This window comes from Carassius auratus, unplaced genomic scaffold (genome assembly GCF_003368295.1).
Source record: "Carassius auratus strain Wakin unplaced genomic scaffold, ASM336829v1 scaf_tig00037267, whole genome shotgun sequence".
In the NCBI taxonomy this organism is placed as follows: Eukaryota; Metazoa; Chordata; class Actinopteri; order Cypriniformes; family Cyprinidae; genus Carassius; species Carassius auratus.
The window spans coordinates 1105-15894 of record NW_020526370.1 but is presented as its reverse complement, the minus strand read 5'-3'; the positions used below and the strand labels follow the sequence as shown (position 1 = coordinate 15894).

General features: G+C 36.9%; 1 protein-coding gene across 1 annotated transcript; it reads left to right on the top strand.

Moving 5' to 3' along the window:
- The first annotated feature begins 9187 nt into the window (after nucleotides 1-9187).
- On the top strand, nucleotides 9188-14545 carry LOC113083014 (uncharacterized). The gene is made up of 6 exons (XM_026254360.1): nucleotides 9188-9462; nucleotides 10013-10072; nucleotides 11291-11380; nucleotides 13676-13774; nucleotides 13928-14012; nucleotides 14145-14545. The coding sequence occupies exons 1-6, from the start codon at nucleotides 9455-9457 to the stop codon at nucleotides 14421-14423; spliced, it is 621 nt and encodes a 206-aa protein (XP_026110145.1). The 5' UTR covers nucleotides 9188-9454; the 3' UTR covers nucleotides 14424-14545.
- Nucleotides 14546-14790: the final 245 nt, after the last annotated feature.

Sequence of the window (14790 nt, the reverse complement as noted above, 5' to 3'; positions counted from 1 at the left end):
GCGAGTGGAATCCCGTAAGCTGGCTCCAAGATACATTGGTCCCTTCAAGATCCTCAGAAAGATTAATCCGGTTTCCTTTCGTCTTCTCTTGCCCAGGTCCATGAAAATCCATCCTACTTTCCATGTTTCTCAATTAAAACCTGTTGTTTGTTCCACTTTGTCTCCAGCCAGTAAATCTCCCCCAGCTCCTCGCATGATTGATGGTCAGCCAGTGTACACCATCTGCAGGCTGCTGGGTTACCGCCGGGTACATGGAAGGGCTCAGTACTTGGTAGACTGGGAGGGTTATGGCCAAGAGGAGCGGACCTGGGTTCCAGCTCGGGATATCTTGGATAAGGCTCTCATCTCAGACTTTCACCAAGCCCAAGGAGTCAATCTAAGGAACGTCAGGAGCCGTTCCTAGGAGAGGGGATCCTGTAATGGGCTCGTATCTGCATTGCAGTTTTCATCCTGGCCTGCAGGGGTCACTCTCAATGAGTACGGTGTCATGTTCCCTCCAGAACTGCAGATGACTCTTGTCCTATGAACTCTAGCCCTATGGTCTCTCCGCTCCTCCAGGGGGCGTCATCGCCTCGTACCATGTTCAGTGCTCTGATCGTCAGTGTTGATTCCTCACACCTGTGTTTGACCCTTTATAAGTCTGTTTGTTCCCTGCTATTGTGTTCAGTCTTGAGCCTATGCTTCCTGTGTATCCAGTTGCTAAGTTAAGTTTGATTGTTCTCGTATTTTTTGACCCTTGTGTCTCTTTATTGTTTAATGGTAGCTAAGTTTGCTACGTTTGTTTTGTACTTTGTTTTCTCTAGTAAAGAATATTGTTACTTTTTGAAGATTCAAGCCCCTTGGCATTTTTTGCTCTTTTTCTCTTCCGCTCTTAGGTTTAACAGTCTGGGAGTAGCTCAGTGAGTAAATTCACCCTCTTAGAGCACCAGAGACCCGGGTTCAATCCCAGCTTGAGGCAGCCTCGTTACAGAGAGATTGAGGTCAGTAATATTAAAATGCTTAAACTCATTTCAACAGTTTGAATGAAGACACTTTGTACTCAATATCTAATGGTGAGTCTAAATTTTTTTTGTCTGATTATTATCTGGTGAAGTAAGGATTAAACATGCACTGATACCACATTTCCAGAACAAGACCAATGCTTTATTTTTTGTTCACCAATTTTAGATACTGATTACCAATAGCAGTATTTTCATAGCATTTTTTTTTTTTTCATTTTTTGAGAAACCAAAATAAAATGAATATATAGTACTTTTCACTAAATCTATTTTTTCACGCAACAATAGTTTTTACATTTTCTATCTTTGTTTCTCTCTCCTTCTCTTTCTTTCTCTTCACTATCAAGTAGTGTTAGGTGCATTACTTTCTTTGCTAGTGGCATGTCTGATCAAGCTACACATTTTCAGTGATATCTGTGAGAAAGAGATGTGCGCATGCATAGCTAGCTGTGCACTCAGTCCATGCAGTGTGCTTCATTTATCAGCTTGCGCACAGTAGCTATACATGCATAAATATTGATTAATATAGTGTTATTCATATTATTGATTAATATTAATATGATATTAATATTCTAGTAATTAGATATATTTACATAATATACAATCTTAATCTCTGATATCTTCTTTCTGATGTCTGTTTGTTCTGTTGTTGTTGTTGTTGTTGTTTTTTTTGACACAAGTACAGTACTTGCACTGCATGGTATCTGTTTTTGGTAGCAGAGCCTTTTAATGAGTATAGTGCAAAAGATCATTATAAAAACCAATGCAAATACTCCATCCCTAGTGAAGATGATCTCTCTTCCTCTTTTTGTTAATATGTTGTGTTAATGTGACTGTACAGAATAGAGTTATGTTTTTATTTTCTTATTTCTCTCTTTTTCCCATTGTAAGATAATTTGCTGTTAAATGACAGAATAAGGTTGTTCTGCTGTGACTTCAGCTCTGAAATCAAACCCATCACATCTGAGAGAATTAAACCTGAGCTGGAATGAACTAGGAGACTTTAAAAACCTCAGTGATCTTCTGATGAACTCCCAATGCAAACTGGAAATACTAGCGTTAGTATCATTATACTGTACAGCATTTAAAGTGTGATGAAATCTTATTATGCTGTTAGCTAATTAACTGATGGATATGATATGTTTAAGTACAAGAATAATTTTTCTTTTTTTTTTTTCAATCAATATAAACTTTTTCATAAACTGTCATCTATCTATAGCAGCCATATCACCCTGGAGCCCAAGACCGGTTTCCCACTGAAGCTAAGCAGGGCTGAGCCTGGTCAGTACCTGGATGGGAGACCTCCTGAGAAAACTAGGTTGCTGCTGGAAGAGGTGCTAGTGAGGCCAGCAGGGGGTGCTCACCCTGTGGTCTGTGTGGGTCCTAGTGCCCCAGTGTAGTGATGGGGATGCTATACTGTCAACGAGCACCGTCCTTCGGATGAGACGTTAAACCGAGGTCCTGACTCTCTGTGGTCATTAAAAATCCCAGGATGTCTTTCGAAAAGAGTAGAGGTGTGACCTCGGCATCCTGGCTAAATTCGCCCATTGGCCTCGGACCATCATGGCCTCCTAACAGTCCCCATATCTACTGATTGGCTTCATCACTCCGTCTCCTCTCCACCAGTAAGCTTGTGTGTGGTGGGCGTTCTGGCGCACTATGGCTGCCGTCGCATCATCCAGGTGGATGCTGCACACTGGTGATGGATGAGGAGATACCCCCTGTCTATGTAAAGCGCTTTGAGTGCTAGAAAAGCGCTATATAAATGTAAGGAATTATTATTATTATTATTATTATTATTATCTGGGAAATCCTTGCTGCAAAAATACACATTTGAGAATAGTGTAACTTCAGTGACTTGATTGTTGTTACATGGTTTAACAGTACTTTTCACCCAATCTACCTTATCTTGTTTTATTATTATTTATTTTTTTTATTTTTTTGTGTGTTGTTAAGCTACATTCAAAATACTTTAAACTGTGATTCATGTATAAAATTGCCTTAATTTTCTCAAATTGACAACAGGAAAATAGTCCATTTAAATGTCATTTTTACAATGACCTGTGTGTTGATTGTGTATTTTAATCTACATTTATAAATCACAATTATTTATTTTATTTATTTTGTATTTTTGTCAAAGTGAAAGTAAAGATGCTCCAGATTTGTGTTGTTACTAGTATCTTCAATTCAAATTATGGATTGGCATATGGTTCAATTATTATGTTGCCATGTTTTACTGATGAATTTGTGACACTGTGGCATTTACTTATGAATTTAACTTTAAACATGTACTTAACATGGATCTGATTCATTGTCTTTTCTCTTTCTGTCTTTAGTCTGTGGAATTGCATGATTAACGACAAAGAGTGTCTTATCCTGACCTCAGCTCTGATATCAAACCCATCACACCTGAGAGAACTGAAGCTCAGTGGCATTGAAAACCTTGGGCTTCTGCTGAGCAGTTCACAATGCAACCCTTGTGGGGTCTTCGGTCCTTTCTGACCGGAATATCTTACATTTTACATTTTTAAAAATCACAGCTTCATCGGAATGACATGAAATGTGGTGACGTTTATGGCATTTGGGGTGTGAACACACAAAAAAATTGAAGGCATGATTCGAACCGTCTAAGTCAGGGGTGGGGAACGTTGATCCTGGAGGGCCTGTGTCCCTGCAGAGTTTAGCTCCAACCCTAATCAAACACACCTGAACAAGCTAATCAAGGTCTTCAGAAATACAGGTAGGTTTGTTTTTTCAGGGTTGGAGCTAAACTCTGCAGGGACACAGGCCCTCCAGGATCAACGTTCCCCACCCCTGGTCTAAGTGGTAATAAAAAAAATAATAACACTCAGGGTATAGGAAATGTATGGGAAATAAACAAAAACACAACAATTCAGAGAATACAAAATTTCATGGATTAATAAATTAAATTCTGCTCTGTACCCTATAAAAACTATTACCTCCATATAGAGGACTGCGACTGGAACTCATTATCATTTGAACTACTTTTGGTACCACTTTTGATATTTTCGCAAAAAATAAATGATTAATGTTACATTTGTTTGTTTGTTATTTGTTTATTTATAACAGTAACGTTATGTAGTTTTAAGAAATTTTGTCTTTAAAAAAAAAATCTTTCACTTTAAAGTGAAATCTTTCACTTTAAAATAATGGTCCAGATCACTAGTAGTTCCTGCGGACTGACAAGGTAACGCTTGAGTAATTAGTCAGGAGTTAACATGTTTTTCACTTTAAAATAATGGTCCAGATCACTAGTAGTTCCTGCGGACTGACAAGGTAACACTCGAGTAATGAGTCATGGATTTCACAAGTAATTTACAATAAAATTATCTGACGCATACTGTACAGCCATATATTTCTGTGAGGAACTAGTGATATTCTACCAGACATTGTAATCTGGAAGATGTTGTTTTGTGCTTAACACTATAAATGCAGTCAGTGTCTTCATGAAGGAGGCAAATATGTTTTGACAAGAGAACATCATTATTTATTGTCACTTCCTAAAGAGAAGCCCTCCCCAGCATAATATCACTAACCATGATAGTGAATGAATCTCAGGTCAGCTGTACTTGGTATTGATTTACGAGCTTCAATATAAGTTTTAACTAAATACTAACTCCTCCTTGAACCGCAACCTTATCGTGGTGGAGGGGTTTGAGTACCCGAATGATCTTAACCCTCTGATGGTCTTCGTTTCCTGTATACACTCGTGTTTTGTGGGGTCTCCAGAGACCCCAGACAATAACATTTAATTTTGTAAAAAGATAATAGTTTTTTTTTCTACAAATGTAATTTTACTCTGTTTGTTAATGTTTTTACTCAACATTTATGCAGTTTTTGGAGGGTTTATGATATATTTTAAATTTCTATAAATAAATAAATAAATATTTATTTAAATAGGCTTTTTACAAAATTTTATGTAAAATTCACTTTATAAAAGACCCAGATTTCTAACTTTCATTCATGGGGATAACATGGATCATTTTAAATGATTTAATGTAACATTTATACCCATTTTTTAGAAAATGCTGTTTTAAAATAAAATAAAAAATCACTTTCACCACTAGATGGCTATAGAGCTCCACTATATGCTATTTGCTATTTGACTACCTGAAAGATATCTTTTCACAAGTTGGATTCAGTTGGATTCATATCTAAATATCATAAAATCACAATTATAACAAAAATAAAAAAATTTTGTCAAAGTTTAGCATTTTTTTTCCTGTTTTTCAATAATGTACATTACAATGCATTGCAGGCAGTAAGCATGGTAAACCGCATGACTTCTGACGGGGTTGGAGCAGGTTTGTGTGTGTGCATGCTAAATTTTTTGTCTCATCCTGTCATCTCTCTCTCACTCCCTCTTTGGTGGTTCTGCATTTTGCATGATTTTTTTTTAATAATTATAAGAGAGCAGTTGTTTTATAACCTCACAAGTGTGTGTGTGTGTGTGTGTGTGTGTGTGTGCGTGTGTGTACACATTGTCGGTGTCAGTGTCACCACTTTATATTTGTGTTGGTTCTGCATTTTGGATGATTTTATTTGAAAAATGATAAGAGAACAGTTTTTATAGTCTCAAAAATGTATTTCTCTATGTGTGTGTGTACGCACGCGTGTTGTGAGCAATATAATTTAGCATTGTGGATGTTTTTTGCATTGGTGGAAGTGTGCCACTTTATTTATGCCATTTCTGTCGATTTGTTCTGCGTTGTTTCTGAGTTTGATGATTAATTTAGTCTTATTTTGATTGAAAGTGTTGAGAGCCGTAGAAGGAGCTGTAGAAGGTTTCATACCATTTGGACAAAAGGAACATTTTTTTTAATTTGAGCAAAAGTCATTTGGGGTCAGAAAAGACCCCAAAAACCATCTGAGGGTTAAAAGCTATGTTGTCTGGGGCTATATGCCCCTGGTATGGTTCTCCCATGGCAAACAGGTCCTAGGTGACGGGTCAGACTATTAGTGGTTCCAAAGCCTTTTATGAATCATTTACAAACAAGAATGGTGACGTCACCCGGCATGGCGCAGCCGGGGCCCCACCATGGAGCCAGGCCCAGGGCGGAGGCTCAAATGTGAGTGCATGGTGACAAGGTCTCATGAGGGGAGGCAGCAATCCCCGAACCCGGTGGTGGACACCGGAAGTAAGGGATGGTGTCAAGCTGCGAGTGCCTCTGGAATGGCAGACTGGGGTGTGGTGGTCCCTCTTTTCAAGAAAGGGGACCGGAGGATGTGTTCCAACTACAGGGGATCACACTCCTCAGCCTTCCTGGAAAAAAGTCTATATCAGGGTACTGGACAGGAGAGTTTGGCCGATAGTCAAACCTTGGATTCAGGAGGAACAATGCGGATTTCGTCCTGGTTGTGGAACACTGGACTAGCTTTATACCCTCACCAGGGTGCTGGAGGGTTCATGGGAGTTTTCCCAACCAGTCCACATGTGTTTTGTGGATTTGGAGAAGGCATTCGACCATGTCCCTTGCAGCCTTCTGTGGGGGGTGCTCCAGGAGTAGGGGTACGGGGCCCTCACTTAAGTGCAATCCGGTCCCTGTATGACCGTAGCAGGAGTTTGGTTCGCATTGCCGGCAGTAAGTCAGACTTGTTCCCGGTGCATGTTGGACTGGCAGGGCTGCCCTCTATCACTGGTCCTGTTTATTACTTTTATGGAAATGATTTCTAGGCGCAGCCAGGGGCCAGAGGGTTTCTGGTTTGGAGACTACGTGATTTTGTTTCTGCTTTTTGCAGAAGATGTTGTCAGGTTGGCTTCATCGGACTAGGAACTCCAGCATGCACTGGGATGATTTGCAGGCCAAGTGTGAAGCAGCTGCTATGAGAATCAGCACCTCCAAGTCTGAGGCCATGGTTCTCAGTCAGAAAAGGGTGGCATGTCCCCTTCAGGTTGGTGGAGAGCTCCTGCCTCATGTGGATGAGTTCATGTATCTTGGGGTCTTGTTCTCGAGTGAGGGAAGGATGGAGCAGGAGATTAACAGATAAGGGTAGCTTCTGCAGTGATGCTGTCGATTTACCTGTCTGTCTTGGTAAAGAAGGAGCTGAAGTGTCTGAAGTGTCGGTAAAGAAGTGTCTAGGGAGAGAGGGATGTCTGTGTGTCTCTGCTTATACTGCTGCCCCCGCGACCCGGCCCCGGATAAGCTGAAGAAGATGGATGGATGGATGGATAAATACTAAATCATGTCCATATTTATTTATTTTCATGAAAACAAATACTCAGAGATGTATAGTAACGAAGTAGAACTACTTCACTACTGTACTTAATTACTAAAAGGCAGTATCTGTACTTTACTAGAGTATTATTTTTTTTCTCCTACTTCCACTTTTACTTCAGTACATATTTTCACTGAGTTTAATACTTTTACTCCGATATTTTTTTTATGTGCTGCATCATTACTCGTTACAATTATAAAAATGTTACGAATCATTCCATTACAAACCACTGCCAGAACTGTAGATGGCAGGTTTGATGAAGCTGGCACATCATTGAGCGAATCAAGCGATTAAGAAGACTGCGCATGCTGACTGAACTGCTGTGAAGAGAGAGATGAACACCGAGCCGAGCCAGATAATGACTCGTTCACGAGTCAAGAACCGGTTGCATCGGTTCTCGGATGACCAGTAACGTTAGTTCTTTCTGACAGTTCGATTCAATAAACCAGTTGAAGAAAACAGTTCACCGATTCTTTTGCGCTCGACGCAATGGCGTCATTGGCGTTGACTGCACCTGGGCTCATAACATTAACACAGAATCAGTTCAGAATCAATCACCAAAAGAATCAGTTCAGTTCAGACGCTCTGTGTGTCGGTTTGCTTCACGCTAAATCACACATGCGCACTATCATCAGCTCCTCGTTTCACGAATCAGACGCGTCTGACAGAAACGGTTCTTGACTCGTGAACGAGTCATTATCTGGCTCGGCTCGGTGTTCATCTTCAGTTCTCTCTTCACAGCAGTTCAGTCAGTGTACTGTTTGAGTCAATGAATTACTCCGGGATATTGGTTTGTTTTAACTCAGACTCAGAGGGAGTGTCAGACACATTAAACAAGTTAACAGCTTAATCTGTGGATTAATGCATATTGGAGACGCGAACCGTTTAAAACGATTCAGTTCGATTTGGTAAACAGTTTCAAAAAGATCCGGTTACATCGAATGATTCGTTCGCGAACCGGATATCAAAAACTGCTTTGTTTTTAACTGTCTTACAACAGACACAGAAGAGAAGACAATGCTGAATAAAGTCGTAGTTTTTGCTATTTTTGGAACAAAATGTATTTTCGATGCTTCAAAAAATTCTAAATGACCCTCTGATGTCTTATGGGTTTGAAACAACTTGAGGGTAAGTTATTAATTACATAATTTTGCAAATTGGGCTAACTAACCCTAGTAAACGTTTCTTGTTTACAAGAAGTTACAGTCAAAGGAATTGTGATTTGTCCTTTAGGTTAATCATTTGAAATAGTAAAAACAATATGTTCAAACTTTTGACTACTTTCTTTAATAGCTACATAACACAATACTTCTACTTTTACTTTCAGTACTTGAGTAGTAAATTTTAAAATAGACTACTTGCAATACTTAAGTACAAAAAATGTTGAATACTTTAGTACTTCTACTTAAGTGTGGTGCTTAAAGAGCACTTCAACTTCTACTCAAGTCACTTTTTTGATAGAGCACTTGTACTTTTACTCAAGTATGGGTCTCTAGTACTTTATACATCTCTGCAAATACTTTAAAAAGTGATTAAATAAATTAAAAGATTATCTTAAGGCCCGATTTCAATTTACAGTGTACAGATGTATTTTTTTTCTTCTCTCTAAACTTTTATTTGAATGCATTGCCTATTTTGTGTTAACTGTTGGATACAAAACACGAGGATGAACAAAGCAAACTTTTGTTTGCTTTTGTGCATGTACACACATGGAACACTATTTTTTTAAATCGAAAGGTGACTAAAAAGCAAGGCATCTGTCTAATACTAAGTGTGTTACGGGAAGGGAGACTTGTGTCCAGTTATCTGAGGCATTTAATGTCCTTACAATTGGGTTAAGCGGTCTTAGACATTATTTAGAGATATAAATAGCAAAACATCCACCCTCCAGTTCAGTAGGTGGCGATATGAAGCTGTTGAGTTGTTTGTTACCTAAACCCCACTACAAAGAGGAAAATGAAAGTAAGGGCAATATTCAAAAACGTGTACATATCAACAAAGAGAAAGCGTTGCTTTTTGGATTTTAGCACGGAACCCAAATTTAACATTTTAGAAAATTATTATTAATTAACCTACCTCAGTGGACATGTGGCTAACAAGGACATCAGAGTGATCTGTCAGTCAACCATGAACGAACGTACAGCAGCTTGGAATTGTACCACGTGGAAACAAGAAGCACAAAGGACAGGGACTGCTTCTAAATTCTTTTTTTAGTTCACATGACTACGTAAGTTTTTAATACTTTCTCCATTACATGTATTTAGGGAAATAAAACACTGTAAGCACGATTACATTTTTGTTCCAGAAGTGTTTATAAGCATGGCTAAGTTTCTTCTATTTTATGCTGTTAATTTGGGTGATATGAAATCTTGCGTGATTTTAAAACATTGATTTCCAGGTAGATAAAGCCTAGCATGTAGTATTTATTTATTTGTTTTTGTATAAATAATAATAATATAATAATGATAATGATAATTATGATTATTATTATTATTATTATCATAATTGTTATATATTTTATCTCACATAAAATGTAATGTATTTATTGTATAAGACTATAACCAAGGTTACTTGGTTATTGTTAGGAGCATTTGAAAATTATACAATGCATTTTGAACGTCAAGTAATAATCAAATTACAAACAATGAATGGATTGAACAAATTAATCAAATAGAGTAGATAGCAATACAGAAAAATAATCTGAGTTAATTTTTTTTTAAGATTTAAGCAAAGATTATAACTTACAACTGATTGTTTTCAAACATGTTTAATCGCAGTATGTCAGAGTACATGGGAAAGGGCTCTCTCTCTGAGATGAGTCTCTCAAAGAAACAGAGGTAAGATTATTTTCAGAGAATCATTTTAAATATTGCTGAATTCTCTCTCTCTCTCTCTCTCTCTCTGTGTGTGTATCTCCTCGATAAATCCTTCTATTTTAAGTTGGTGCAAATAGAATCTATAGCTTTAAATAGCATATCACTAAGAAAATACTGCTTTTTTACTTGGTGTACATAGCATCTAGCTAGGATTAATAAATGTTGTAGAAGTGTTGTTCATTCTTAGTTCATGTAAACTAATGTTAGCCTAACTAATGAAGTCTTTCCAAAATATTGGTAAAATTGTTACTGCCTTTAATTATTATTTTATACTGTAAAAATTAATTTTCAGTTACAGGTCAAAAATAAAATCAGATAAAATATGCATGGTGAACTGGGCTTTATAGATAATTTTATGTACAATTAAATGTACAGTGATGACTGTAGATCTCTCAGGACCATTAATTCATTGCTATTTTATGTAACTGAAGTAATAGACACTATGAACGACACATTTAAAAAGAAACCGATAGATGCTAAACATGTATCTGAAAAGCAAATTCATAATTTATAATTTCTGAATCATATTTACAATTTCACTCTGCAGCTGTATTGCCAATTATTTGTATTTATTTATTTATTTTCAGGGAAATATAAAACTGTTATATTGCAGTGTTAAAGTAGTGTTTTAAATATACATTCTTTTAAAAATAAGAATGACCTACAGGTGCTACACATTGATGCGCAAATATGAGGATTTTCTCAAATCAGGATGATTATTTCCTATACACAAGTGCATTGAGCCACATCACTGTGTATGCAGATATTGAAGTAAATTATTCAAAATAAATGACTAAATAAAAAAACACTTTTTTGACAGACATTTATAAAAGGTACACACTTTTTAATTTAATTGATCGATAATTTCAGATTTAGTCAACAAAACTTTGATGTTCTCCAATTAGATTAGTTAATATGAAAAAAAAAAAAAGATATATATATATATATATATATATATATATATATATATATATATATATATATATATATATATATATATCCTTTTAATCAAACATCTTAAAATTAAAGAAATGTTTAAACAAATTTGAGCCGGTAAACAATTATGACCATCAACTTTTAAAATGATATGTGTGTTTCTGTGAATGATTAGAAAGGACACTTGCTGATATAAGATACAGTACAAGTAGTAAAGTCTCTCTCCTCTATTTGTATCATTAGTGTAATATCAGGCTCACATGTGTCTGTGAAGAGTGACCAGTCAAAGGATGGGGACTTGCCAGTGTTCAGTAAGAACACATTTATCAAAAGGTATTTCATATGTTTTAAATTATAGCATTTGTTAAACTACAGGTCCTTCTCAAAAAATTAGCATATTGTGAAAAAGTTCATTATTTTCCATAATGTAATGATAAAAATTAAACTTTCATATATTATAGGTTCATTGCACACCAACTGAAATATTTCAGGTGTTTTATTGTTTTAATACTGATGATTTTGGCATACAGCTCATGAAAATCCAAAATTCCTATCTCAAAAAATTAGCATATCATGAAAAGGTTCTCTAAACGAGCTATTAACCTAATCATCTGAATCAACTAATTATCTCTACACACCTGCAAAAGATTCCTGAGGCTTTTAAAAATTCCCAGCCTGGTTCATTACTCAAAACCACAATAATGGGTAAGACTGCCGGCCTGACTGCTGTCCAGAAGGCCATCATTGACACCCTCAAGCGATAGGGTAAGACACAGAAAGAAATTTCTGAACGAATAGGCTGTTCCCAGAGTGCTGTATCAAGGCACCTCAGTGGGAAGTCTGTGGGAAGGAAAAAGTGTGGCAAAAAACGCTGCACAACGAGAAGAGGTGACCGGACCCTGAGGAAGATTGTGGAGAAGGACTGATTCCAGACCTTGGGGGACCTGCGGAAGCAGTGGACTGAGTCTGGAGTAGAAACATCCAGAGCCACCGTGCAGAGGCGTGTGCAGGAAATGGGCTACAGAGAAGCAGCACTGGACTGTTGCTCAGTGGTCCAAAGTACTTTTTTCGGATGAAAGCAAATTTTGCATGTCATTCAGAAATCAAGGTGCCAGAGTCTGGAGGAAGACTGGGGAGAAGGAAAATGCCTGAAGTCCAGTGTCAAGTACCCACAGTCAGTGATGGTCTAGGGTGCCATGTCAGCTGCTGGTGTTGGTCCACTGTATTTAATCAAGGGCAGGGTCAATGCAGCTAGCTATCAGGAGATTTTGGAGCATTTCATGCTTCCATCTGCTGAAAAGCTTTATGGAGATGAAGATTTCGCTTTTCAGCACGACCTGGCACCTGCTCACAGTGCCAAAACCACTGGTAAATGGTTTACTGACCATGGTATTACTGTGCTCAATTGGCCTGCCAACTCTCCTGACCTGAACCCCATAGAGAATCTGTGGGATATCGTGAAGAGAAAGTTGAGAGACGCAAGACCCAACACTCTGGATTTGCTTAAGGCCGCTACCGAAGCATCCTGGGCCTCCATAACACCTCAGCAGTGCCACAGGCTGATTGCCTCCATGCCACGCCGCATTGAAGCAGTCATTTCTGCAAAAGGATTGAGTGCATAACTGAACATAATTATTTGAAGGTTGACTTTTTTTGTATTAAAAACACTTTTCTTTTATTGGTCGGATGAAATATGCTAATTTTTTTAGTTTTCATGAGCTGTATGGCAAAATCATCAGTATTAAAACAATAAAAAACCTGAAATATTTCAGTTGGCGTGCAATGAATCTAAAATATATGAAAGTTTAATTTTTATCATTACATTATGGAAAATAATGAACTTTTTCACAATATGGTAATTTTTTGAGAAGGACCTGCATTTCTCCACAAAGGCATATGACAGAACTTGACTAATTGAAGACAAATCACAAAACAATGTTTGTTGACCTTTGCTGAACTCTATAACAGTAATACACTCGTACAGACAGTAAATAGAGGACATACACTCACTATAGAAAATAGATCATGCAAGGGCTGCACAATTAATCACATTTCTAATTGTGATTACAATTATGGATGCTAAATTCCGTAATCGTTTCAAGCCGCAATTAATCATTCAAAATCCAGTTATGTTTTTCTGCATGCTTAAGATGTGCTTTATCTTAAGGATTTTTCCCATTATTTTAATTTTAGTTTTAGTATAACATTATAATACCATTTATAATTTAGATAAAGAAGAAACCAATCAAATGTATAGTTGAAGTTTAAGGCCTAATACTGTAGAAAAGCACTAAGGATTTTCAGTGTTTTCAGCTTGTTTATTTTCCTATAAAAATATGGCATGCAGTTGCATCAAACAATGGTATAAACTTATTTCAATGTAAATTGTGATAATCATAATTAATAATCGCAATTACAATTTCAAGGAAATAATCAACAATTATGATTGTAGTCATAATCGTGCAGCCCTAGATCATGCAACCAAACATTAATACGTCCTTCATTCTATCCATAGTCGTAGCTGGACAAATGCACAACTATAATGCATTTAATTACCATTTGCAACATTACACCCTTTTCAAAATATATTAATTTTTTCTCTCTGTATTTTATTGTCATCGCATAAAGATCAGCTTTGCATGTGACCAGCTTTATATCTATGAAAAGTGACTGTTCAAAATGTAACATGCCGAACTCCCTAGAGGAAATACCTCCATCTACTAAAAGGTATTTAATGTGTTTCTTATTTTTGGATCATTTAACTGGATTGATAAAATATTTTTGAGTATTATATATATCTTTGCTAAAAACAATTGCAATATATTTCTGTAAAATTTTGCCTAGAAATACAATATTTTGTTTCATTTTATTTGTTAACAGGCTTAAATATGAGGCATTTGATTCAGACTTCCAGAATCACAGGAACCAGAAACATTTTGCAGATAATCTCCAATGGATCTTCCAGGTAAGAAAACACAATTTTTATGAATGTTTAATAATTATTATAAACAAATGGGTTATGAGGAAGATATTCTGTACTCAGAAGTAAAAAGTACATGGTAGGCATCTATACTTATTCTTTTTGGTTTGTTTGCAGGATCTTCTGTGCAAAATAAGCACATTTCTGAAGAATGAGCTGAACATGTTTAAGAAAATATTACAAAAAGAAAACACGCAATACTTTGTGAAGGAATTTAATGAAAATAGATGCAGTGTCAAAGAAGCAGCTCTTGATCTCACACTCTACTTCTTGAGAGAGATGAAGCAAGATGAAACTGCTGATACTCTAAAAGGTAAGAGATTCACAAATAGTGATGCATGGATCATGGTTATATCCACAGACGCTGACAATGTGTGTATTGTACAGGCCTTGTAAAAAAAGAAAAAAAGAAAACCTTCTGATAGTTTGCGGTTAACCCATTTTGCCCAAAATTTTCTGAATGGTTTCATGCATATAGCCATGTTAATAGTGTCCTATGTGAACATGATCTGCATCGATTTTCCCCAGGTTTTAGTTTATTTTCTTGAAAATCGTATTTGAATGCGCGGCAACTATAGTTGCCAGTGGGCAAATATATGGGGAAGTCGTGGCCTTATGGTTAGAGGGTTGGACTCCCAATTGAAGGGTTGTGGGTTCTAGTCTCGGGCCGGACGGAATTGTGGGTGGGGGTAGTGCATGTACAGTTCTCTCTCCACCTTCAAAACCACGACTTAGGTGCCCTTGAGCAAGGCATCGAACCCCC